The sequence below is a fragment of the Salvelinus namaycush genome, chromosome 32 (assembly GCF_016432855.1).
Source record: "Salvelinus namaycush isolate Seneca chromosome 32, SaNama_1.0, whole genome shotgun sequence".
Classification (NCBI taxonomy): domain Eukaryota; kingdom Metazoa; phylum Chordata; class Actinopteri; order Salmoniformes; family Salmonidae; genus Salvelinus; species Salvelinus namaycush.
In genome coordinates, this window is record NC_052338.1 from 14,992,254 (window position 1) to 15,019,862 (window position 27,609).

General features: G+C 43.2%; 1 protein-coding gene across 1 annotated transcript in view; it reads right to left on the reverse strand.

Moving 5' to 3' along the window:
- Positions 1-3,707: 3,707 nt before the first annotated feature.
- Positions 3,708-27,609, reverse strand: part of LOC120026848 (trafficking protein particle complex subunit 9-like) — a 116,662-nt gene continuing 92,760 nt past the window's right edge. The window contains exons 12-13 of the mRNA XM_038971558.1: positions 4,020-4,243; positions 3,708-3,893 (exon numbers count right to left, since the gene is read on the reverse strand). Of these exons, the coding sequence (XP_038827486.1) occupies positions 3,708-3,893; positions 4,020-4,243 (410 nt within the window). The remainder of the gene's footprint in view (positions 3,894-4,019; positions 4,244-27,609) is intronic.

A 27,609-nucleotide genomic window follows, 5' to 3' on the forward strand; every position in this document is an offset into this window, starting at 1 on the left:
GCCCACATTCTCTGTGTTGTCTTATAAAATTCCCTGCCCTATTTTCTGGCATCTGTATTGTTGCATCAGCAAGTCCTATCTCACCTTGTTTTGTCATGCTCTAGTCTCATTGCTGTTAAGGGACAGACACACATTAGGTAACCACTGTGACTGCTGCTGTGGCACCTGGTTGTCAGGAACATGATCAATGCATTGAGAGATAAAAGATCTGGGTTGTTCCCAGTGAAGAGTCAGTATGTGTGTTCCTAAAGGAACCAGTAGTACCTGTTCCACCCCGCCTGGTGTGGTAGATTAAATGATGTATTACCAAAGAGAGAGAGACAAACTTAACACACCAGTCAGAGTTATACTTAAACTACACTTTTAATAACAATTAAGCTTTGCAATAGCATTTGACTTTCAACAATTCACTATTTCCAATGAATTGTTGAGAGTGTCAACATAATGGCAACTGAGATCTTTTATAGCAAAGATCCACCCCCCTAGTCGACATGACAAAGCACTGATAATAGGAACTGTTCACAAAGAAAGACTTTTACTTGAGAGAGGAGTAACACATAGCCAGATAGCATTCGCTATAAATTATCGTTCAGTTTGGTCTCTAAGACGAGGTTCTAATCTCGTTCCTGGTACTTCATACTACAAAAACACCAACTCATCCAATGGCATATATCAATTGTCAACTCTAGATACCCCCATCTCAAGTAAACCCTCTCTTGACCCCACTCCTGGACAAGCTCACTGAGGGGAGTGAGCCTCTAGGTCATACACTATCCCAGGATAAGTGCAACATCAGAGGGGACATACAATGGTTCCAGACACTGCCATACACCTCCCCCCAATGGGAAAAGGAGGGAGTGACTGGCGCACAGACATTGTGGAGACAAGTAATTGGTTCCCCATTAATCACGCCATTCCTTCACATGGTTTAAGAATAGGTAAAGACACATTCACATATGAAGACAATGTTCCATTCTGTCCTCTTCCCTTTCTGATATTCTGCATAGCACCAGGGACATGTGAAAGACAAGGCTGACCTCTCCCCTCTCTGGGCCCCAAGTGACTGAGCCCTAGCTGAGGGAAAAGTGCAACTGCCAACACCAGAGTCCAAAGGGATACATTCTAATGACAAGTATCTCACATAAGCATATTATGCAAATAAAACATCTTATCTATGTTACCCAACTAATTCTGATTCATCCGCCACACTGGTCTCCTCAGTCTCCCCTCATCCAGGAAGTGTTTCATTCTGCTCTACAGGAAACAGTAACATGCTTCACTTACATGACATAATGGTTTTTTATTCAAGGTGGAGGACTCTGCCCAAGGCTCCCCCATTTATTATGATAACACTTTGTTTTGTAAAGGACTTACCTGCTAATGTGTGTGTGTACACTTAACATTCACTCTCCATTCATCAAACCTACACTGAACGTAGAAAACATTAAGGACACTTGTTCTTTCCATGACATAGACTGACCAGGTGAATCCAGCTGAAAGCTATGATCCCTTAATGATGTCACTTTTTAAATCCACTTCACTCAGCATAGATGAAGGGGAGGAGTCAGGTTAAATAATTACTTTTAAGCCTTGAGACAATTGAGACATGGATTGTGTATGAGTGCCATTCAGAGGGTGAATTGTCAAGACAAAATATTTAAGTGCCATTGAACGGGGTATGGTGGTAGGTGCCAGGCACACCGGTTGGTGTCAAGAACTGCAACGCTGCTGGGTTTTTCACACTCAACAGTTTCCTGTGTGTATCAAGAATGGTCCCCCACCCAAAGGACATCCAGCCAAATTGACACAACTGTGGGAAGCATTGGAGTCAACATGGGCCATCATCCCTGTGTAACGCTTTTGTCACCTTGTAGAGTCCCTGTCCCAACGAACTGAGGCTGTTCTGAAGAAGAAAAAAAGATGTGCAGCTCAATATTAGGAAGGTGTTCTTATTGTTTTGTCCACTCAGTGAATATTATGCACGGGCAACAAAACTCTATTATCTCTCTGTAATTTACCAGTGGTAATTCTGGAGCGCTGATGCGCATTGCATATCTTTATGGGCTTCTGTCTGTGGCTGTGTGAACGAAGGGGATAGGCGAGACTCGTGTCAATTTGCCAGGCAGAGGGACGAGCAAATGTCCAAAAAAGGACAGAAGAATGAGTCCAACTCTTTGCTCCTATATATCAAATACATGCAAACACCCTTTCAGAAGTTGTCTCAACTCAACATTTATTTACATGTATTGTAGGATTTTATGGACAGGGAGATACAGAGGCCCAAATATACAAGCTCAGCAGTAAAAATTCATGTTTACAGTCACGCAGAGAGAGAGAGAGAGAGAGAGAGAGAGAGAGAGAAACAACAGCGAATCAAGCTAATTGCTAAAGCAGAAACCACAAATCAATAGAGGTGATTGCGGATTCATGTGGTAGAATAATACACTGTGCTTGTCAAAATATATGATATCATTTACATACAGACAGAATCATATACCCAGGAGGATGCTGCTTGACAATCATGTTCACATGAGAGTGTCTCTACTCTGCTGCTCAGATTGTTGAGAGGGAAGGATTGGACACATAATAACAGAGAACTTGACACCCTTTTCCATTTGGCAGTGGTGTAAAGTACTTAAGTAAAAATACTTTAAAGTACTACTTAAGTAATATTTGGGGTATCTGTACTTTACTATTTATATTTTTGACAACTTTTACTTTTACTGGACTACATTGTAAAATAAAATAAAAAAAATAAAATACATTTTCTCTGACACCTTAAAAGTACTCGTTACATTTTGAATGCTTAGCAGGACAGAAAAATGGTCAAAGTCACGCACTTATCAAGAGAATATCCCTGGTCATCCCTACTGCATCTGATCTGGCAGACTCACTAAATACAAATGCTTTGCTTGTAAATGATGTCTGAGTGTTGGAGTCTGCCCCTGGCTATCAGTAAATAAAAAAAACAAGAAAATGGTGCCGTATGGTTTGCGTAATATAGAGATGTTTTAAAATGATTTATTCTATCAATACTTAAGTATATTTTAGCAATCACATTTACTTTTAATACTTAAGTATATTTAAGACCAAATACTTTTAGACTTTTACTCAAGTAATATTTTACTGGAGGATTTTCCCTTTTACTTGAGTCATTTTCTATTAAGGTATCTTTACTTTTACTACAGTATGACATGTGGGTACTTTTCCACCCCTGCCATTTGGAGCCCATCAGGATGCTATGATGCGCTCTATCCCTGGTAAGTTGAGTGAAAAGCAGGAAAGAGGAGACCTTATGATCTTTTCACAAAACCTCCATCATGACTGATACATTTCGATGACTGATTTCATGGTGCTGAAATTCATAAAATGATTCAAAAGGTGATTTCCAAATCCAGTAAGACCTACTGTATCCTTCATGCTTTAACATAGAGTACACACAAATACCTCAAACCGAGTTATTGCAAATTATTGAGTGACATCAGCTAACCGCTAGAATATTTAGTCCGTTGTGTCCTTGTCCCACTGCACTCGCTTCGAGTGCTCCATCTACCCATCCATCTACCCATCCATCTACCCATCCATCTACCCATCCATCCATGTCTTCAGTGATGTTCAGAAAGTGGTCGAACCTATATTTTCCGAGGAGAATGATGAAAGAAATCGACATACAATACATTTGATATTCATGTATAGAGTGCCAGGCTCTATGCCCCAGCCTCGATAGGCACCTCCAGGGCTTTGATGTGTACGCTGGGCAGGCCGAACCAGGATGGGGGCAGTTCCTTGCCCTGGCCAGCACTGTCATCCTGAAACTTGATGTTGAGGTAGAAATCTCCAGTGTAGAGGAACAGGAGGGCTCCCATACACACAGAGTTCTCTGTGGGGTTCACCTGTGAAAACAACACACAGAGACATTATTTAGAGTGCCTGTGGATAGCTAACTCATCTGACAATAGTTTCACCACCAATCACACACACAGTTCTGCACACACACGTAGTTCTGGACACACACACACCGTGTCTATGTAGAAGGTGTTAGATCCTATGAAGGTGACTGCGTCCTGCAGGTCATAGTTCTGAACTCCGTTCTGGTAGTCCTGGAAGGGAACCACGGTCAGGGCGAACGGTCCGACCGCGTTCTTACTACGATTGGTCAGTTTCACCTCCAATGGCACAGCGTCGCCCACCTTACAGTCAGCGATGATGTCACAGTCACATGGTTTCCCGTTCACCACCACGTCTAGAGAGGAGGAACACAGAGAGAGAGAGAGAGAGAGACAGAGAGAGAGAGTGTGTGTGTTAGGGATGAGTTAGGAGTTATTTAATGAATACCTGAAGTTTGAAACGTTGTTTCAATAACCACATGGAAGCATAGATTGCTGTATGCACAGTCACCTGCTGTAAATTCATTCATTTGTTCCTCTATGAAATATTAGTGCTTGGTTGGACTTGAGGTTTTACTACTAGATCTGTAATTAAACACATTTTCAGTATGGTTGTCTTGAGATAACCTGTAACTTTGAACATAAAAGCATAAAGAGGACTATTAGATAAAAAGGAATGTGAACAGAAGGGAGAGTATCATTAAGCTCCATTCAAAAATGTGTCATGGAACTGCGATGGAAAATGTTATGTTTGTGCTTTTCTATTAACCAATCTCTGTGTTCATGCAAGTGACTGATTGACCGAACCCTCACTATCAGTATCTGCAATTTGGCAGTACGCCCAGACCCTTGTTTTGAGAACAAAAGATATCTCAGTTTCAAGGTCTCTGTCACGACTTCAACCGAGGCAGGCTCTCCTTCCCGTTCGGGTGGCGCTCGGCGGTCGTCGTCACCGGCCTACTAGCTGCCACTGACTCTTTTTCCTCCCCCTCCCTATGTGTTTATTTGTATCACCTGTGTTGAGGTAAATTGGCAATTAGGGTGGCTTTATTAGTCAGCCAGCCCGTATGCTTCTTTGTGCGGGATTGTTCGTCTGTAGTTGGATTTCGGGAGTGGTTTGTAGTATTGTGTACTGGGTTTGTCTCCCGTGTTTGTAGACAGGTGTTTATGACACCCAGTAAGTCCGTGTTGGACATTTTGTTTGCCGGTTGGGCATTAAAGAATCACCGTATTGAAGCTCTGCTGTTCCTGCGTCTGATTTCACACCCCCCGACACCCAGGTCGTTACAGTCTCAGCTTAGAGAGAAGAAGCCTCGTGAGGTATTGGTCTGTCACATGCATGAGCCAGTATTGGTCGGTCACATGAATGAAGCAAACGTTAATTATGAATGAATTATGAATTAGTAAAATCATGCAAATATAACTTGTCTGGAATATATAAGTGAACAAATGGGACTGCCCCGGTAGACGTTCACTATGGTGAGTCAAGTTTGTTGGAACTTCTCCAGTTAACTGTTAATAAATAATGATTCATTTAAGATTGACTTCGAGTGTCCCTGTGTAGAATTTCCACGACAGAACAATTTCAATGTCTTCTTCACAATCACAGGCATTTCTCTCTCCGTCTCCCCAACGACCTGCATTCACATCTCAGAATGACCCGTCCTCAAGCTCTCTTTTCCATTTCATTTCCAATTCATTTGCATTCGTGAAAACACCATTCACAGTCTTCACATGTGTAGACCTATCTTCCAGCACATTGTTTCTGGTGTGGGATCAATAGTTTAAAATACGCTATTATTTAAATGAACGGAGAGCGAGGGAACTGTGGGGATTAAATGAATTCAGACGGCATCCTATCAATCTCACGCATGACTAATTTCTGTCAAGAAGGGACTAATGAGATGGTTGGAAAACAACCACCCTCACCTCTTCCTTCCTCTCATCCTACCCCCACACTCTCACACAGAGGCACTTCTCCCCTCTCTCCGTTTCTTCTCTCTCTGACGCCCTCTCCTCCCCTGCATCGCCTCTCTCTGACATGTCCAGCTGAGTTAAAATGGGGGTAAATTCAATTTCTCTAATATGTAGCCATTCCAGATATGGCACTGTTTGGTTCAGGTGGAGTGGAACCACAATGTTTATTTCTATAATGACTTCTATGGTCTTTCTGCTCCTCGGAGGGAGGTGTAGAAGTATAAAAGAGAGAGAGAGAGAGAGAGAGAGAGACAGAGAGAGAGAGAGAGAAACACACACACACACACACACACACACACACACACACACACACACACACACACACACACACACACACACACACACACACACACACACACACACACACACACACACACACACACACACACACACACTAGTGCAATGCCCTTGTATCTGTAGTAAGCAGTGCCAGTCAGAGCCGTTTAGGCCATGTGACATGAATGAGCTGGGTGTGGTTGAGTGTTGGGGTGCGTTCTCTGCTGTGGTGGGTGTTAAACCACAGGTTGCGGAGCCTCATTGGCAGACGTACACACAGAGAGGGAGCCTGAAGACTGAGCCGTGCCACCCAGAGCCAGGTTGGGCATCCCACCCCAGGGAGTCTGCACCTCTACCAGGGTGACATTCAGCTACACATCTACAGCTGTTTGAACCTGACATCACATTCAGCTCAAGCTAACTATACGTCTCATTGTCACTCTACAGTGCAGTCTCAACTCACTCCAAACTAAGCGATTTCTTTCATCAACCCAGAATACGTATACAGAGGTTCTTTAAAGGACATTGTTTTATGTCTCTCTGTCAAAAAAAGTTGTCTTCAAAATGTGTTGTGATGGAATGTTTGACAGTGTAAGGAGAGCGGGAGAGACGACAGACAGACAAGTCAAACAGCAGCGATGTGATCAGTACAGAGATGTAACGTCACTGTCAACGTTACCATTACCCCTGAGTAGCAGAGGGGTGTCTGGTGGAAATCCACTCTCAGTTCTAACTACAGTGTATATTCCAGATTATTTTCTTGTCTTTTTACTCACACAAAAGCCAGGTCAATTATTCGTTGCAACTATGTTAAACATGGATCTTTGAGTATTTGAATAGAGTAACATTTGTTCATGATAGTCGGGCTTTATCTCCATAGCTTGACGGGACCTGTGGGACTTAGCAAACACTTCTACAGGCCACAGTATTCATAGGCAGTAGAGCAGATTCTAACGTGACAACTTTCCAATTGGTTAGATTTAGTTGTTCAAAGGCTTGTTGCTAGGAGATCTAGTTCTAAACAGGGATGACGAATTTCAACACATTAACTATTGAACAAAAGAGGAACTTAAGTGGGAGATGAGCTGAGGAGTCTAAACCAGGAGTAGGCAACTAGATTGAACCGCAGGCCGATGTCTGTCGGAGCAGATGGTCGGGGGCCGGAACATAATTATAATCATTTGTACACTGCAAATTGACCACAACTAAGCCTAAAAATAGATTATATTTGAAAATACCATTTCATACCATGATTACATTGTGGCACGATCAGGTCTCTTTCTTCTTTGTTCGTGGGTATACCTGGGAACAGATTTCCTAAATGAAACTCATTTTAGCTGAATTCCTGGTGATTTTACACTCTTTTTATGACCCAAAAAACACTTGCGCCGCGGGCCGCCAGTTGCCGACCACTGGTCAACACACACACGCCCGCAAGCGTGCACAAACACGCCCGCATGTAAGCGCACGCACGCCTCAACCACGACCTGACCAACTCCTGGTCACTCCTCTCCTCCTTGGCAGTCCATACAAAGCCTGTGTGACTGAGGGAGGGAGGCAGGCAGTCATTAACATATTACTGTCGCTCTACTCACAGTTCAGAACGGCCCGCAGTCGGAACGGAGCAAAGGGTTACAGAGGAGGAACCCGCAGGAAATAAATACAGCGAATATGTTAGAATTATGCAAATAACACCGATCAAACTAATGGCTATCACATTGACATTAGATGTCAGTTCGACCTCTCAGATCTTGTATGCCTTTCAATAAAGTGCTGCACCATTATGAGTGGAAATAAAAAATGTTCCTGGAAAAACCCATTTGACTTTAGGGCCTACATATCTTTCTGCATTTAGACAGCATCATAATCCAGACACCCAGGGATTGCTGAGCACCGGTGTGTGTGTGTTTCCCGAGCATGGTTTCCTCCGCTCTCCTCTTCCAACCTCCATGATAAACAGATAAATATATCATGGTCTCTAAATAAGTAATGGACTCTGATTGGTGTTCCTCTTAACCAATAAACAAACGGAACGCGAAGAAACCAAGGCCTATGATTGGTTGACCCCCACGAGGCCCTCAGCATCTTGTTGCATCTTCCACAGAGAAGATAGTGACAGATTGTTCTTGAATAGAATACGTTGCATAGTGTGTGTGTTTACTGTTAAACACTACCACCACTGTTCCCTGCCCTGCATGGTTCTCAGTGCTAAACAGGTGTGTGATATAAACCAGGTGATTAAACCATGTGTGTGATTTAAGTCTTTGGGGGGTTTGAGTGAACACACCTCACCCCAGTGCTGAGAGGACGAAGTGAAACAGAATGAATAGGTTGTATTAAAATACCCTGTTTTCTGTTACAGAACCAGAAGCCACCTATAACAGTAGAGAGAGAAGCTGGAGAACAAATTGTGCCCTTTCCTCGTTCTCATACTGGTGAGTGAGTGAGTGAGTGAGTGAGTGAGTGAGTGAGTGAGTGAGTGAGTGAGTGAGTGAGTGAGTGAGTGAGTGAGTGAGTGAGTGAGTGAGTGAGTGAGTGAGAGAGAGAGAGAGAGAGAGAGACCGAGAGAGAGAGAGAATGTGGGGAAAGGAACGGTGAAATTAAACAAACCACTTTGCAGTCGCAACAAGTGGTCTGTAGCTTTCTTTTTTGCTGTGGTCACACTCTACTGCCGAGGCAAAGAGCTGTGCTGCGGCGTCACCACAGCAACCAGGCTTGGCCCCAGACAGGGCAGGGCAGAGAGAGATCGGATAACGGAGAGAGAGAGTGTGAGCTGGAGGGAAAGAGAGAGAGGGAGAGAGAGAAAGAGGGGAAGAGAGAGTGAAAGAGAGGAGAGAGACCTGCTGACTGCACTACATTATGATATGAGTGCGGCTATCACAGATCAAAACTATTGAGTCTGTGAGATAGAACAAACCTCACAGTATCTATTCTCCACCATAGAGCGGCTGCAGAGAACACAGCAGATAAGGTCTCCTCTCTAGGAATGACAACCATATTTTAGAGAGGTGCCAATTCTCCAGGATTACGCACGCTGCGTGTGTGTGCATGTGTTCAGTGGCTGTCGTATCTCCAGGTTGATTCCAAACAGTGGCATGATTCAGTCAGTCAGCCATATTCCATAGGAAGGAAACTAAATGACTCAGCAGGAAGACAGACAGGGGGTTCTCTCTTACTGCAACGTGACATTATGTCAGTGTCTTAAAACTACTTCTAAATACTGTCATCTGGCACTGCTAGTTCAGGAGAAAACCCACTATATACTTTTGGTCATGTCAAAGTAGCTCCGTAGTCATACAGGTATTATGGTTCTATTAATGATGCCTTGCAGGCTAAATCAAGTGCTCCTAACGTAGTTGAAAGAATACAAATACTATGTGGACCCAGGTGTGGTAGTTAGGCCTAACTATGGGGGAGCGTAATAGTGCCCAGTGACAACTTTAGAGCAGGGACCTTGATGAATGAACGGACTGGCTGTAAAAGGTTGCGGCGTGGCGTAACTAAAAATGTCCCCCACCCCGAAGCCATCTGGCCGATTGTAACTAAATCGCCATAACAACCAGCAGTACTTCTACTGTTGTCTTTCACCCCCATGAACAATCAGCTTTTAAAGATTCAATCTGTTACAGCGAGAGGAGAACCGTTTTTTGTTGTTGTTGTGTCTTGATCACACAAGTTGAGGTACACAACATACACAATAGACCTTTCACTCAGTTTGTGGACTACTTTCTTTAATAGCTAAAGCATGTGACAGACTTAAGAGCTGGGAGGTAGTCTCTGTACTGTCTGTTTTGGCTAGCTATGTAGCAACATACGCAACATGGACGATAGGTAGTAAAACCTAAACAGTTGAATAAATCAGTTGGAAATCGGAAGATTGAACTCCTAGCATTACAACGTACTTATAAAGGCTCAGAGTAATGTTGGGCCATCTGTGTCTCCCTTTCAATAACTCTGTCGTTGTCACGGTTACTGTACGGTAACGACACGTTTTACTCACTTCACAAATAAATCAGAATTGGTCGAATACAAATGACCAAACTTAATGGCAAGCCCCTAGCCACATAGCTTGGGAGTGTAGGACTGTTTATGTTTGGGGATGAGTGATGTCATTGGTCCTCTGTGAGATGTGGGTACTGTGCTGTACGGTGCTCTGGGAGCAGAGCTGGCTGCTGTCAGGGCTTTTGATCGAGACAGAGCAGTGGCTCTGTGACCAGCTCAGAGAGACAGTGAGAGACAGAGAGCAGTGGCTCTGTGACCAGCATCTGAGAGAGAGAGAGAGAGAGGGAGAGAAAGAGAGAGAGAGAGAGAGGGAGGGAGAGCAGTGGCTCTGAGACCAGCATCAGAGAGAGAGAGAGAGAGAGAGAGCGAGAGAGAGAGAGAGGGAGAGCGGTGGCTCTGAGACCAGCATTTGAGAGAGAGAGAGAGAGAGAGAGAGAGAGAGGGAGAGCAGTGGCTCTGAGACCAGCTCTGAGAGAGAGAGAGAGAGAGAGAGCGCGCGCAGTGGCTCTGAGAAAGAGAAACTCAGCAAAAAAAAGAACGTCCCTTTTTCAGGACCCTGTCTTTCCAATATAATTCGTAAAATTCCAAATAACTTCACAGATCTTCATTATAAAGGGTTTAAACACTGTTTCCCATGCTTGTTCAATAAATCATAAACAATTAATGAAAATGCACCTGTGGAACGGTCGTTAAGACGGTAGGCAAATAAGGTCACAGTTATTTAAACATAGGACACTAAAGAGGCCTTTCTACTGACTCTGAAAAGCACCAAAAGAAAGACACCCAGGGTCCCTGCTCATCTGCGTGAACGTGCCTTAGGCATGCTGCAAGGAGGCATGAGGACTGCAGATGTGGCCAGGGCAATAAATTGCAATGTCTGTACTGTGAGACGCCTAAGACAGCGCTACAGGGAGACAGGACGGACAGATGATCGTCCTCGCAGTGGCAGACCATGTGTAACAACACCTGCACAAGATCGGTACATCCGAACATCACACCTGCGGGACAGGTACAGGATGGCAACAACAACTGCCCGAGTTACACCAGGAACGCACAATCCCTCCATCAGTGCTCAGACTATCCGCAATAGGCTGAGAGGCTGGACTGAGGGCTTGATGGCCTGTTGTAAGACAGGTCCTCACCAGACATCACTGGCAACAACGTTGCCCATGGGGACAAACCCACCGTCGCTGGACCAGACAGGACTGGTAAAAAGTGCTCTTCACCGGCGAGTCGAGGTTTTGTCTCACCAGGGGTGATGGTCGGATTCACGTTTATCGTCGAAGGAATGAGCGTTAAACCGAGGCCTGTACCCTGGAGTGGGATCGATTTGGAGGTGGAGGGTCCGTCATGGTCTGGGGTGGTGTGTCACAGCATCATCGGACTGAGTTTGTTGTCATTGCAGGCAATCTTAACGCTGTGTGTTACAGGGAAGACATCCTCCTTCCCTCATGTGGTACCCTTCCTGCAGGCTCATCCTGACATGACCCTCCAGCATGACAATGCCACCAGACATACTGCTCGTTCTGTGTGTGATTTCCTGCAAGACAGGAATGTCAGTGTTCTGCCAAGGCCAGCGAAGAGCCCGGATCTCAATCCCATTGAGCACGTCTGGGACCTGTTGGATCGGAGGGTAAGGCTAGGGCCATTCCCCCCAGACATGTCTGGGAACTTGCAGGTGCCTTGGTGGAAGAGTGGGGTAACATCTCACAGCAAGAACTGGCAAATCTGGTGCAGTCCATGAGGAGGAGATTAGTACTTAATGCAGCTGGTGGCCACACCAGATACTGACTGTTACTTTTGATTTTGACCCCCCCTTTGTTTAGGGACACATTATTCCATTTCTGTTAGTCACATGTCTGTGGAACTGAATCTTGTTTTGTTCATACAAATATTTACACATGTTAAGTTTGCTGAAAATAAACGCAGTTGACAGTGAGAGGACGTTTCTTTTTTTGCTGAGTTTATACTGTATGGCAGTGGGAGAGAGCCTAAGTAAGAGAGACTGACTGGCCACTGGCCCCCGCCTGACTGAATGTCCAGCTTATCAACTAAATAAAACAGTGGACGCATACTGTACACATGCACACCTCTCTCCTCTGAATGGCTGTCATTTTGGCTGGGTCCAAATTGGTGATTTTTGGTTCCAACAACCGTGTCTTTGTGAGACGCGGTGTGTGTGAACGGATGATCTCCGCATGTGTTTTTCCCACTGTAAAGCATGGAGGAGGAGGTGTTATGGTGTGGGGGATACTTTGCTGGTGACACTGTCTGTGATTTATTTAGAATCCAAGGCACCCTTAACCTGCATGGCTACCACAGCATTCTGCAGCGATATGCCATCCCATCTTTTGGGCTTAGTGGGACTATCATTTGTCTTTCAACAGGACAATGACCCAACACACATCCAGGCTGTGTAAGGGCTATTGACCAAGAAGGAGAGTGATGGAGTGGCTGTCATTTTGGTTGCTGGCTTCTTCCCAACATAATAATTTGAGGAAGGTTGGGGACGGTCACTTTGAATAAAACCATCCCAGGTTCTTCTAAAGATATACATCCTACTTCTAATGAGTGCCAAAAAACTATGGAGAATAAATACAAGTTGAAGTCAGAAGTTTACATACACCTTAGCCAAATACATTTAAATTCAGTTTTTCACAATTCCTGACATTTAATCCTATTAAAAATGTCCTGTCTTAGGTCAGTTAGGATCAGCACTGTATTTTAAGAATGTGAAATGTCAGAATAATAATAGAGAGAATGATTCATTTCAGATTTTATTTCTTTCATCACATTCCCAGTGGGTCAGAAGATTACATACACTCAATTAGTATTTGGTAGCATTGCCTTTAAATTGTTTAACTTGGGTCAAATATTTCGGGCAGCCTTCCACAAGCTCCCCACAATAAGTTGGGTGAATTTTGGACCATTCCTCCTGACAGAGCTGGTGTAACTGAGTCAGGTTTGTAGGCCTCCTTGCTCACACACGCTTTTTCTGTTCTGCCCACAAATTTTCTATGGGATTGAGGTCAGGGCTTTGTGATGGCCACTCCAATACCTTGACTTTGTTGTCCTTAAGCCATTTGCCACAACTTTGGAAGTATGCTTGGGGTCATTGTCCATTTGGAAGACCCAAGTTTTAACTTCCTGACTGATGTCTTGAGATGTTGCTTCAATTTATCCACATAATTTTCCTCCCTCATGATGCCATCTATTTTGTGAAGTACACCAGTCCCTCCTGCAGCAAAGCACCCCCACAACATGATGCTGCCACTCCCGTGCTTCATGGTTGGGATGGTGTTCTTCAGCTTGCAAGCGTCCCCCTTTTTCCTCCAAACATAACGATGGTCGTTATGGCCAAACAGTTCTATTTTTGTTTAATCAGACCAGAAGACATTTCTCCAAAAAGTACGATCTTTCTCCCCATGTGCAGTTACAAACCGTAGTCTAGCTTTTTTATGGTGGTTTTGGAGCAGTGGCTTCTTCCTTACTGAGCGGCCTTCAGGTTATGTTGATATAGGACTTGTTTTAATGTGATACTTTTGATACCTTTGTACCTGTTTCCTCCAGCATCTTCACAAGGTCCTTTGCTGTTGTTCTGGGATTGATTTGCACTTTTCGCACAAAAGTACGTTCATCTCTAGGAGACAGAATGCGTCTCCTTCCTGAGTGGTAGGACGGCTGCGTGGTCCCATGGTGTTTATACTTGTGTACTATTGTTTGTACAGATGAACGTAGTACCTTCAGGCGTTTGGAAATTGCTCCCAAGGATGAACCAGACTTGTGGAGGTCTACAATTTTTTTCCTGAGGTCTTGGCTGATTTCTTTTGACTTTCCCATGATGTCAAGCAAGTTTGAAGGTAGGCCTTGAAATACATCCACAGGTACACCTCCAACTGACTCAAATTATGTAAATTAGCCTATCAGAAGCTTCTAAAGCCATGACATCATTTACTGGAATTTTCCAAGCTGTTTAAAGGGACAGTCAATTTAGTGTATGTAAACTTCTGACCCACTGGAATTGTGATACAGTGAATTATAAGTGAAATAATCTGTCTGTAAACAATTGTTGGAAAAATTACTTGTGTCATGCACAAAGTAGATGTCTTAACCGACTTGCCAAAACTATATTTTGTTAACAAGAAATTTGTGGAGTGGTTGAAAAACGAGTTTTAATGACTACAACCTAAGTGTATGTAAACTTCTGACTTCAACTGTAACTATTACTTTATTTCAAGAATACAGTTAGTTCCAAAAGTATTGGGACAGTGAACGTTTTGTTGTTGTTTTGCTCAGATTTAATTTGAGGGTATTTTCATCCATATCGGGTGAACCATTTAGAAATTACAACACTTTTTGTGCATAGTCCCCCCATTTTAGAGGACCTAAAGTATTGGGACAAATTCACTTATATGTGTATTAAAGTAGTCAAAAGTTTAGTATTAGGACCATATTCATAGCATACAATGACTACAGTACATCAAGCTTGTGACTCTACAAATGTGTTGGATGCATTTGCTGTTTGTTTTGGTTGCGTTTCAGATTATTTTGTGCCCATTAGAAATTCAAGTTAAATAATGTATCGTGTTATTTTGGAGTCACTTTTATTGTAAGTAAGAATATAATATGTTTTTAAACACTTCTACATTAACGTGGATGCTACCATGATTACAGATACTCCTATATGAATCGTGAGAAAGTTAGAAGCACAAATATCATACACCCCCAAAAATGCCCACCTTCCCTGTTATTGTAATGGTGAGCGGTTAGCATGTCTTGGGGGTATGATATTTGTGTGTCTAACTTTCTCCCTCATCATTATTCACGATTCAGTCAGGATTATCCATAATCATGGTAGCATCCACATTCATGTAGAAGTGTTTAGGAACATATTATATTCTTATTTACAATAAAAGTGACGACAAAATGACACAATACATTATTTACTCATTTCAAAATAATCTTAAACACAACCAAAACAACCAGCAAATGCATCCAACAAATGTGTAGGGTCACATGCTTGACGTAGTCATTGCGTGCTATGAATGTGGGACCAAATACTTCACTTTTTACTACTTTAATACACATAAGTGAATTTGTCCCAATACTAAAGCTGACAGTCTGCACTTTTACCTTCTAGTCATTGTTTGATTTCAAATCCAAAGTGGTGGAGTAGGAGACAAAACAACACAAAATGTGTCAGTGTCCCAATACTTTTGGAGCTCACTGTATATGGGAGAGTGGTGGTAATAGCTTTCTTTCCCCTCCACACACAACATTCCTAACAGAGACGTTTCTCTTCTTCTCCTGTAGACTCTCTGTCTCTGTGGTCGCCATAGCACCGGCACCCCATAATACTGCAACGAGGAGATAGAGCGAGAGCGGCCATATGCCATTGGATACCAATGGCTCCATCCAAAAGGTGAATATCTAATTTGAGCTGCATCGTGTGTCTGACATTTGATCCCTCTCTCGGATTCTCCTTTCCCAACTTCAGTCAGAACCAATTGAGGCAATTTCCATGTATAATTAGCCATTCTATTTGAGGCTTCCTGAACTGAATTGGCAGCTCTTGTTATTTGTTATTCAGTCCAGATAGGCCAGGGGGAAAGCAGGCTACATTTAATGCAATAAATGTTTGGAAATGTTTTATTTGTTAGACAATACTCTATGGTACTCCCACATCCGCCTCCTTCTCATGCAGTAGTGAAGGTAGCACAGCACACTCTTAACCATGAGGTCAGTTCTGTGTTTTCACCCCAATGGTTGAGGTTACGATGTGGTGAAAGTGAAGTTGATTCTAGATCTGTGCCTAAGGGCAGCATTTACCCAGAACAGAGCCTAAACTGCAGTAAAACTCACCTGGTTCAGCACCATGGACAGCTCCTGGTAGCCTACCACATCCCGTCCTTCAGGCCTGCCACTACATCCCGAGTCAATAGATTTTCATTCAACAACCATCGTATTCCTATTCTCTAAAGGGCGTATACAGTATACGGTAAACAAACAGCGTTCAGCATTTTACAAATGTGACATTGATTCATTAGCGTTAACACACCACCTTTGAGCTGTTTTACCCCAGCTACATCCCTGATAGAGACACAGGAGACAACAGTCCAACTCTGAGGACCCAATGTTGTCTACAGCAGCCCCAGTGTTGTCTACAGCAGCCCCAGTGTTATCTACAGCAGCCCCAGTGTTGTGGGGGATAAAGAAATAACAGATCTCAACAGCCAGGTTGTTGGGAGGAATACTGAAGCTGCTTGACTAACTCTGATAATAATCCATCTCTCTAACATCCAGAGCAGGACAAGGCCACACTGGTCCTACAGTGCCGCAGACACTTCATGTTTTTGATTTAACCTGGAAGACCAAGTGTGTTGAGTTTAGTCAATCACTGAACTGATGAATTAGTTCAGTTGGTCAGGTGTGGTGCCTAGTTGGGACACAATCCTGTAGTACCTGCAGCACTCTGGGAGCAGGGTTGCCTACCCCTGATCCAGAGAATTGAGGATTAAAACATATATATACAGTATGTCTTTTTTTTAGACCTCACTTTCCTTGGAGAGTAGAATCTATTTTCAGCCCATTTTAAAAGCATTGACCACTTAAGAAAGTAATGAGACTGATAATGAAAAGTTGCCAGGTAAGCCAATGTGTTTTACCTAGCCATTCTTCTGCTTCAACGTGGTCCAACATGACAGCATCCATCGTTCTTCTACCAACATGGTTCAACATTTTTTATTTTTTTTACATGGTCCAACATGATAGCATCTATTGCTCTTCTCCCAACATGGTCCAACATGGTTCAATATGGTCCAACATGATAGCATCTATTGCTCTTCTCCCAACATGGTCCAACATGGTTTAACATGGTCCAACATGGTTCAATATGGTCCAACATGATAGCATCTATTGCTCTTCTCCCATCATAGTTTAACATGGTCCAACATGGTTTAACATGGTCCAACATGATAGCATCTATTGCTCTTCTCCCAACATGGTTTAACATGGTCCAACATGTTTCAACATGGTCCAACATGATAGCATCTATTGGTCTTCTCCCAACATGGTTTAACATGGTCCAACATGCTTCAACATGGTCCAACATGATAGCATCTATTGCTCTTCTCCCAACATGGTCCAACATGGTTTAACATGGTCCAACATGGTTTAACATGGTCCAACATGATAGCATCTATTGCTCTTCTCCCATCATAGTTTAACATGGTCCAACATGGTTTAACATGGTCCAACATGATAGCATCTATTGCTCTTCTCCCATCATAGTTTAACATGGTCCAACATGGTTCAATATGGTCCAACATGATAGCATCTATTGCTCTTCTCCCATCATAGTTTAACATGGTCCAACATGGTTTAACATGGTCCAACATGATAGCATCTATTGCTCTTCTCCCATCATAGTTTAACATGGTCCAACATGCTTCAACATGGTCCAACATGATAGCATCTATTGCTCTTCTCCCAACATGGTTTAACATGGTCCAACATGCTTCAACATGATCCAACATGATAGCATCTATTGGTCTTCTCCCATCATAGTTTAACATGGTCCAACATGGTTCAATATGGTCCAACATGATAGCATCTATTGCTCTTCTCCCAACATGGTTTAACATGGTCCAACATGCTTCAACATGGTCCAACATGATAGCATCTATTGCTCTTCTCCCAACATGGTTTAACATGGTCCAACATGTTTCAACATGGTCCAACATGATAGCATCTATTGGTCTTCTCCCAACATGGTTTAACATGGTCCAACATGCTTCAACATGGTCCAACATGATAGCATCTATTGGTCTTCTCCCATCATAGTTTAACATGGTCCAACATGGTTCAATATGGTCCAACATGATAGCATCTATTGCTCTTCTCCCATCATAGTTTAACATGGTCCAACATGCTTCAACATGGTCCAACATGATAGCATCGATTGCTCTTCTCCCATCATAGTTTAACATGGTCCAACATGGTTTAACATGGTCCAACATGATAGCATCTATTGCTCTTCTCCCATCATAGTTTAACATGGTCCAACATGGTTTAACATGGTCCAACATGATAGCATCTATTGCTCTTCTCCCATCATAGTTTAACATGGTTTAACATGGTCCAACATGATAGCATCTATTGCTCTTCTCCCATCATAGTTTAACATGGTCCAACATGGTTTAACATGGTCCAACATGATAGCATCTATTGCTCTTCTCCCATCATAGTTTAACATGGTCCAACATGGTTTAACATGGTCCAACATGATAGCATCTATTGCTCTTCTCCCATCATAGTTTAACATGGTCCAACATGCTTCAACATGGTCCAACATGATAGCATCTATTGCTCTTCTCCCAACATGATTTAACATGGTCCAACATGGTTCAATATGGTCCAACATGATAGCATCTATTGCTCTTCTCCCATCATAGTTGAACATGGTCCAACATGCTTCAACATGGTCCAACATGATAGCATCTATTGCTCTTCTCCCATCATAGTTTAACATGGTTTAACATGGTCCAACATGATAGCATCTATTGCTCTTCTCCCATCATAGTTTAACATGGTCCAACATGGTTTAACATGGTCCAACATGATAGCATCTATTGCTCTTCTCCCATCATAGTTTAACATGGTCCACCATGGTTTAACATGGTCCAACATGATAGCATCTATTGCTCTTCTCCCATCATAGTTTAACATGGTCCAACATGCTTCAACATGGTCCAACATGATAGCATCTATTGCTCTTCTCCCAACATGATTTAACATGGTCCAACATGGTTCAATATGGTCCAACATGATAGCATCTATTGCTCTTCTCCCATCATAGTTGAACATGGTCCAACATGCTTCAACATGGTCCAACATGATAGCATCTATTGCTCTTCTCCCAACATGTTTCATGGTAACATTAGCCTATATTCCACTCTGAAAACCCTTGAGGGAATTCAAGAACAAAATAATCCAGTGATTTGTTCGGCCGATTTTCCAACATCGCTGAACTTCAAACTCTTCGGGAGAACATTGGGATTCTAGTCGTTTCACTAATTAAATCTTTGCACAGATCACATCTCATTCAAATCTGGATGAATATTTTTGCTCGTCGGTCTTCAGCCTGAAGGAGATGTATCATTAGTATTAATGGAAGACTAGCTTTCCCATGGAGGCCGACTGTTATTCCTTATTCGCAACGGATACAGTACCACTCATTATTGTTGATTCATATTATAATTCTACAACATGCCTGAGACAAGAGAACTCATTACACTTCATTTTAGTCTAAAATAGTGTTCATCGACAGACAGCCGTTGACAGAGGACAGACGATGAACACACACACACACAGTTTTTTTGGTTCTGGGTTACCTTGGAAAGATGATATTAACAGATCCAACAAACATTTCCAGGATTTAGTCAGTTTTCCATGTACCTCAATAACTGAATGGCAGCAATAAACATATATAACATTAGTCTGTGATGAGACGGTGTGTTCCAGGGAAGTAAACACATAGTCTACTCTACAATACAGTGAGAGAAGTAGCATGAGTCTCTAAAGACCAACAAAAACAGCACTGCTTCAAAGACACTCAGCCACAACACAGAGACAATTGTATTCATTGTATTCATTGGGCGTACATGAAAAATGCATTATCCTCCGGGGCACCATACAGGAGAACGGTTCTTGTGAACAACAGATATAAAGCCTTTATCTACTATCATTATCAAATATTTGCCAACTGGGAACGTATAGAAGTTCATTGAGCTGGAGATGCATTGTTTTGTAAAGGATCCACCTCTGTTTCCTACAGTATGACATCATCTCTCTCCAAGACTGGAAAAATAAACAGTAGCATGGACCATGGCCTGCTGCCACTATCCCAATACACACACAAGCACGCATGCACACACCACAGGCCTGTACGTACACACAATGGCCTGCTGCCACTATCCCAATACACACACAAGCACGCATGCACATACACAGGCCTGCACGTACACACAATGGCCTGCTGCCACTATCCCAATACACACACAAGCACGCATGCACATACACAGGCCTGCACATACACACAATGGCCCGCCACTATCCCAATACACACACAAGCACGCATGCACATACACAGGCCTGCACATACACACAATGGCCCGCCACTATCCCAATACACACACAAGCACGCATGCACATACACAGGCCTGCACGTACGCACAATGGCCCGCCACTATCCCAATACACACACAAGCACGCATGCACATACACAGGCCTGCACGTACACACAATGGCCCGCCATTATCCCAATCCATTGACTGACTCCTGCACCGGTTACCAATACTAGGACTAGGAGGACTATGAGGGATGGAGTGTGTTTGTTTGAAGAGGAGAAAGAGGAGGAGAGAAGATAGGATGAGGGACCAAGGGGGAAAACACCATTGATTGTTTTGACTAATCAGTGCTGAACCAGCCTCATTAAGATACAGGAGGACTCCCCTGGGTGGATCAGAGAGGAACATGGGTTGCTGTCATATACTGCAGTGATGCGCGCACACACACGCACACACACCTACACCACAAAAGCACACTTTCCTTTTCCTGCCTTATTACACTGCTCCAACCCCCCTCTCTCCCCCTCTCAGTTAATTTGCTTTCAAGCGAATTATGCAAATGAGACACTTTCACCTTTGATATTAACTCCTTAATACGCAGACATACTGTACCTTAAGGCATAGCAACAAGAGCTTAACGTTAATGACAATGAAGGCAAAACTAACTCTACTGTTCGGCTCCCTGAGAGATCTTCATTTCACTTTAGCCGTGTGTTCAATGAGGCCTGAACTTCAATTGGAGTTGTTAGCCTGCAGGAGACAGAAGCCAGACAGACTACACTAGACTATACTAGTCTACACTAGACTACCCTAGACTACGCTAGACTACGCTAGTCTACGCTAGACTACGCTAGTCTACGCTAGACTACACTAGACTACGCTAGTCTACACTAGACTACGCTAGACTACACTACGCTAGACTACACTAGACTACACTACGCTAGACTACGCTACACTAGACTACACTAGACTACACTAGACTACGCTAGACTACACTAGACTACACTACGCTAGACTACGCTAGACTACGCTACACTAGACTACACTACACTAGTCTACACTAGACTACGCTAGACTACACTAGTCTACACTGGACTATACTAGTCTACGCTAGACTACGCTAGTCTACACTAGACTACGCTAGACTACACTAGACTACGCTAGACTACACTACGCTAGACTACACTAGACTACGCTAGACTACGCTACACTAGACTACACTACGCTAGACTACGCTACACTAGACTACACTAGTCTACACTAGACTACACTAGACTACGCTAGACTACGCTAGTCTACACTAGACTACACTAGTCGGAGTCAGGGAGCGGATGCATGCAAACTATTTTCCAGTCTGAGTCAAAGCATCTTAATTTGAAAAGGTCATTAAGGCACTTGATTAAGGAAACCCTTTAATGTATTTCTGAGGGTGCCACACAAACACAGCGAAGTGCTCCAAGACATCACGATTCAACGCAATCAACTTCTGCACCAGCGTTCTTATAACCAGTCTTCGTAAAGTGGATGTTCCTTTGTCTCCTTCCTTCCACCTCCTCTGGATGTGTGCCTGCCTTACAGTGGGAGGATCCTTACCTGCCTTAGCTGTTACGGTCTTAACACTTCCACACTAACCACTCCTAGTGAGGCTGCATGTAGCCATGCCAGTCGGCCAGATGATCTCCTAGGGAGGAACAGACAGGCAATAGCTGCTAAATGAGTGTCATCAGTTACGTAAAGATATGGGGTAGAAGGAAACCCTGCTGCCCCGCGCACCCTGGGGATGGGGTAGAAGGAAACCCTGCTGCCCCGCGCACCCTGGGGATGGGGTAGAAGGAAACCCTGCTGCCCCGCGCACCCTGGGGATGGGGTAGAAGGAAACCCTGGGGATGGGGTAGAAGGAAACCCTGGGGATGGGGTAGAAGGAAACCCTGGGGATGGGGTAGAAGGAAACCCTGGGGATGGGGTAGAAGGAAACCCTGGGGATGGGGTAGAAGGAAACCCTGGGGATGGGGTAGAAGGAAACCCTGGGGATGGGGTAGAAGGAAACCCTGGGGATGGGGTAGAAGGAAACCCTGGGGATGGGGTAGAAGGAAACCCTGGGGCCGCAGTGCGCTGTTATCCTGCTCCTGTTTTTTGGTCTGAGGAAGGAAACATTTTAAGAACGTTTGACGTTTTATTTTTTTCCTGCAGTTCAGCAATGTGGTATCAGGCTGCCATGGTTACGTACAGTAGCTGTGCAGCGATGCTCCCCATCCAACCTGACAGAGCTTGAGAGGATCGGCATAGAAGAATGGGAGAAACTCCCCAAATGCAGGTGTACCAAGCTTGTAGCGTCATACCCAAGAAGACTTGAGGCTGTAATGCTGCCAAAGGTACTTCAAAGTACTGAGGGGTCTGAATACTTATGTAAATGTTATAGTTCGTTTTTTTAAAACTTTTTTTGATTTGTCATTATGGGGTTTTGTGTGTAGATTGATGAAAAAAATCAATGTAATCCATTTTAGAATAAGGCTGTAACGTAACAGAATGTGGAAAAAGTGGGGTCTGAAATACTATCCAAATGCACTGTAGAAACACAGCAAGGGGAAATACAGCCGCTGCTGATTCATGGGAAAAAACTGAGTGTGTGTTCGTTTGAGGTAACAGAGCTTTTGGCTGCTGTTTCAAATGTTCCCCAAATGTGTCCCAACTGTGAGTAGGACATAGTCCCACATTTTCTTCCCCACTGTGGGTGAATTTCAACTTTCAGGGAAAGCAGACATTCAGTTATTGTATCACTGACATTCATGTCCTTTCTAGGAACTAATCATTTGAGTGATGAACCATTGTTTAAAGGACAGCATGTTTTAAAGGCATGCTCTCCCTCTTTCTTTCTCCATGTGAGAAGCTCTCCTATCGTCTTTCTGCAGTTCACTTAAATTCACTCTGAGGTGTGTGAACAATACCTTTCGCCCAGAGCCTTTAAGTTCCAATTAGTAAGAGAAAACAGTGGTTCCCTTTAAAGGTCAACTGCCCCTTAGAACCAAAAAACGGCCTATGTAGCATCGGTATGAGTCAGAAACATTCATTGTAGTGTCAAAATTGACCACTAAGTGTAAATAGGATAATTTGGGACAAAGTCAGTCTCGTCCAAAACTGAGTTTTGTGAATTTGTTACGACTTACTGTAGAATTGGGATGGGTATGGATTACGATCATGCCCACTTGCCCAGTAACACAAGAGAAGCAGCTATGCTGATTGCACTCTATCAGCTGTGCACGCTCTATCCAATCATAGCAGCCAGAACCTCCATTACGCAGTGCCTCAGACTTGCTAACATAAGATAACACGTCGCCAATGTAATGTTAAGATAACCCTTGCTGATAACCCCTGGCCACTTGCTGATGTGTTTGATAGTGTCAATCACTCGAGTCTGCCACTTTTTGGGGAAAATTTTGAATTGATACAATCAGAGCACACTTTCATCCCAACTGCAACTTGTCAATATACCAAAACTAATTTGCAAGCATCATGTTTCCCCCCACGACCTGTTTTGTAACATGATTCCCTATGAAACACTGCTTGAAAGACAGACACACACTCTGGTAATAGATAGTGAGATTATAAAATTGTGCGAGAAAGACCTCAGCAGAAACTTCTAAATTAATTACAGATTTCTTGATTGATCTTTTATGTTGTTGTTGGTATGGTGAGTCAGGACAGAACAAACAACAGTACCTGCCAGGGTACGATACGCTAACATAATACACCAACATCAAACCACACCCCCAGGACAACTTTCGTTTGGCTTCTGTCAGGGCCGCTAGCATTACTTAATGAGCAACCATCAAAATGAGGCCAAATCAGAAAGTGCAGTGGCCCTTTAAAGAGAGGGTTTACATTCAACTACATGAATGGAGTTGGGCTCTGAGTGGAAGAGAAACGTATGAAAGACATGTCTGTTCTGGTGAGACACCATTGTGAGGTTAAAAGACAAAATGTAACGAGAGGTCCGAGTTACACAACCCTCAAAAAACGTTATCGCATCCAAGGTTACACAACTTACTCAACAACATGAAAACGAGTCAATGTACTTTTAGAACACAGAAAAAAATAAAAGGCTGGGATTGTGATTGTAACAGAGCATGGGGCAAAAAACCCAGATTAAAATATATAAATCAAGTCACCACAAAGCTATTATAGGGGTTTCTAGGGGTTATATATGCTGTGATAGAGGTATTGAGGGGTTATACAGTGCATTCGGAATGTATTCAGACCCCTTGACTTTTTCCACAATTTGTTACTCTACAGCCTTATTCTATTTTTTTTTTTTTATGTATGCTAATTTATAAAAAATACAAAACTGAAATATCACATTTACATTAGTATTTAGATGCTTTTTACTCAGTACTTTGTTGAAGCACTTTTGGCAGCGATTACAGCATTGATTCTTCTTGGATATGATGCTACAAGCTTGGCACACCTGTATTTGGGGAGTTTCTCCCATTCTTCTCTGCAGATCACTCAAGGTGTCAGGTTGGATGGGGAGCGTTGCTGCACAGATATTTTCAGGTCTGTCCAGAGATGTTTGATCGGGTTCAAGTCCGGGCTCTGGCTGGGTCACTCAAGGACATTCAGAGACTTGTCCCGAAGCCGCTCCTGCGTTTTCTTGGCTGTGTGCTTAGGGTCGTTGCCCTGTTGTAAGGTGAACATTCACCCCAGTCTGAGGTCCCGAGCACTCTGGAGAAGGTTTTCATTAAGGATCTCTCTGTACTTTGCTCCGTTCATCTTTGCCTCGATCCTGACTAGTCTCCCAGTACCTGCCTCTGAAAAACATCCCCACAGCATGATGCTGCCACCACCATGCTTCACCGTAGGGATGGTGCCAGGTGTCCTCCAGACGTGACACTTGGCATTCAGGCCAAAGAGTTCAATCTTGGTTTCATCAGACCAGAGAATCTTGTTTATCATGGTCTGAGACTCCTTTAGGTGCCTTTTGGCAAACTCCAAGTGGGCCGTCAGGTGGCTTTTACTGAGGAGTGGCTTCCGTCTGGCCACTCTACCATAAAGGCCTGATTGGTGGAGCACTGCAGAGATGGTTGGGCTTCTGGAAGGTTCTCCCATCTCCACAGAGGAACTATAGAGCACTGTCAGAATGACCATCGGGTTTTTGGTCACCTCCCTGACCAAGGCCCTTCTCCCTCGATTGCTCAGTCTGGCCGGGCGGCCAGCTCTAGGAAGAGTCTTGGTGGTTCCAAACATCTTCCATTTAAGAATGATGGAGGCCACTGTGTTCTTGGGGCCTTTCAATGCTGCAGACATAAGATCTGTGCCTTGACACAATCCTGTTTCGGAGCTCTACGGACAATTCCTTCAACCTCGTGGTTTGGTTTTTGCTCTGACATGCACTGTCAACTGTGCGACCTTATATAGACAGGTGTGTGCCTTTCCAAATCATGTCCAATCAATTGAATTTACCACAGGTGGACTCCAATCAAGTTGTAGAAACACCAAGGATGATCAATGGAAACAGGAAGCCTCGGAGCTCAAAGTCTCATAGCAAAGGGTCTGAAAACCTATTTAAAAAAAGGTATTTCTGTTCTTTATTTTTTATAAATTTACATAACTTCTAAAAACCTGTTTTCGCTTTGTCAATATGAGGTAATGTGTGTAGATTGCTTAGGATTTTTATTTATTTAATCAATTTTAGAATAAGGTTGTAAAGCAACAAAATGTGTAAAAAGTCAAGGGGTCTGAATACTATCCGAAGGCACTGCATATGCTGTGATAGGTGTATCTCTGGGTTATATATGATGTGATAGGGGAATCTAGGGTTTATATATGCTGTGATAGGGGTATCTAGGGGTTATATATGCTGTGATAGGGGTATCTAGGGGTTATATATGCTGTGATAGGGGTATATAGGGGTTATATATGATGTGATAGGGGAATCTAGGGTTTATATATGCTGTGATAGGGGTATCTCTGGGTTATATATGCTGTGATAGGGGTATATAGGGGTTATATATGCTGTGATATGCCAAGTGTGTGAATCCAGGTCCTCTCATTAAAACGTTGCTCCTGCATTTCCCCTTGGTTATACAAACAGGAGACAAGACAGCATGCTCCACTATTTCCTCAGCTTCTCAGGGTCTTCACTTTACTTTGTAACCAAAAGAGTCATTATTCCAGGATGGGACACGTCTTTCTTTAGAGGCAGGGCAGGAGATAGAGGGAGGATGGTACAGTTTGTAAATGAAAGAAATAATGAGGTTTAGTGAAAGTGACAAGTCTGGAGACGACATCCAAGGTTTGGATAACAAAGATACAATTTGTTATACATGACTGAGCCTGTTTGCGTGTGTGTGTTTCTCTGTCTAGCTTTAAGAATGCTCAGCCCCAAGAACAGAATGTGTTTTGTTCTGATCCTTGGGCGATAGTGCTGATAATGTGCGACTCACTGCAGAACTACTAATATTTTTAACACAGTGCTTTAATTACAGCCCTCACTGAAATTAATGTGTTCTGAAATGAATACAGTCAATTTCAGATCCGAGAGAGAGACAGAGAGAGATAGAGAGAACAAACAATGCTGGTGGGTATGTTATTATACAGACACTGAAGCTCTGCTATTAAGTAGGCCAACATTGTATAAGTACATTGCATAATAATGTATAGGGCGGCGCACAATTGGCCCAGCGACGTCCGTTTGGCCGGTGTAGGCCGTCATTGTAAATAAGAATTTGTTCATAACTGACTTGCCTAGTTAAATAAAGGTAAAAAAATACATTTAAAAATATATATCTGAAGTAGTTTGTCAAATACAAATGTTTGTAAATAGAGAAAATAGTTCTTAGGTGATCTTGGTATGTGATAAGCACTGGTTCAAAAAATAGTCGAATTAGGACAACTCACTGTTACAGTATCTATTACTCACATCAAATCACTCACTAATAGAGTAACGATCATAATTATGATAATAACAAGCAACATATCACCATCATAATCGTCATAACCACTGAATGAAACCCGTATAGTAACAGACTGACAACAGAATTGCTGCTTTGCTTTGAGTGACGCATCATTACTTTGCCCTGAAAGACACAGCACTGAGAAATGATGTGAAATGTTTAACAGCTCAGTGAAGGTCAGGCTAAATTATGCTTATGCTAAGCAGTCCAAGTTCTGGCCTCTAAATTAAATCACTGTGAACTCTCCAAAACATCTCTGCACTACTTCACCATCAATCAATCACCCTGTCTTGTCTGTCTCACCCTCTCGATATCTCTGTGTCTCAGTCGCTTTCTCTCTTGCTAGGTACTTTCTACTGTCCCATACTTGCATACCACTTACAATGCATG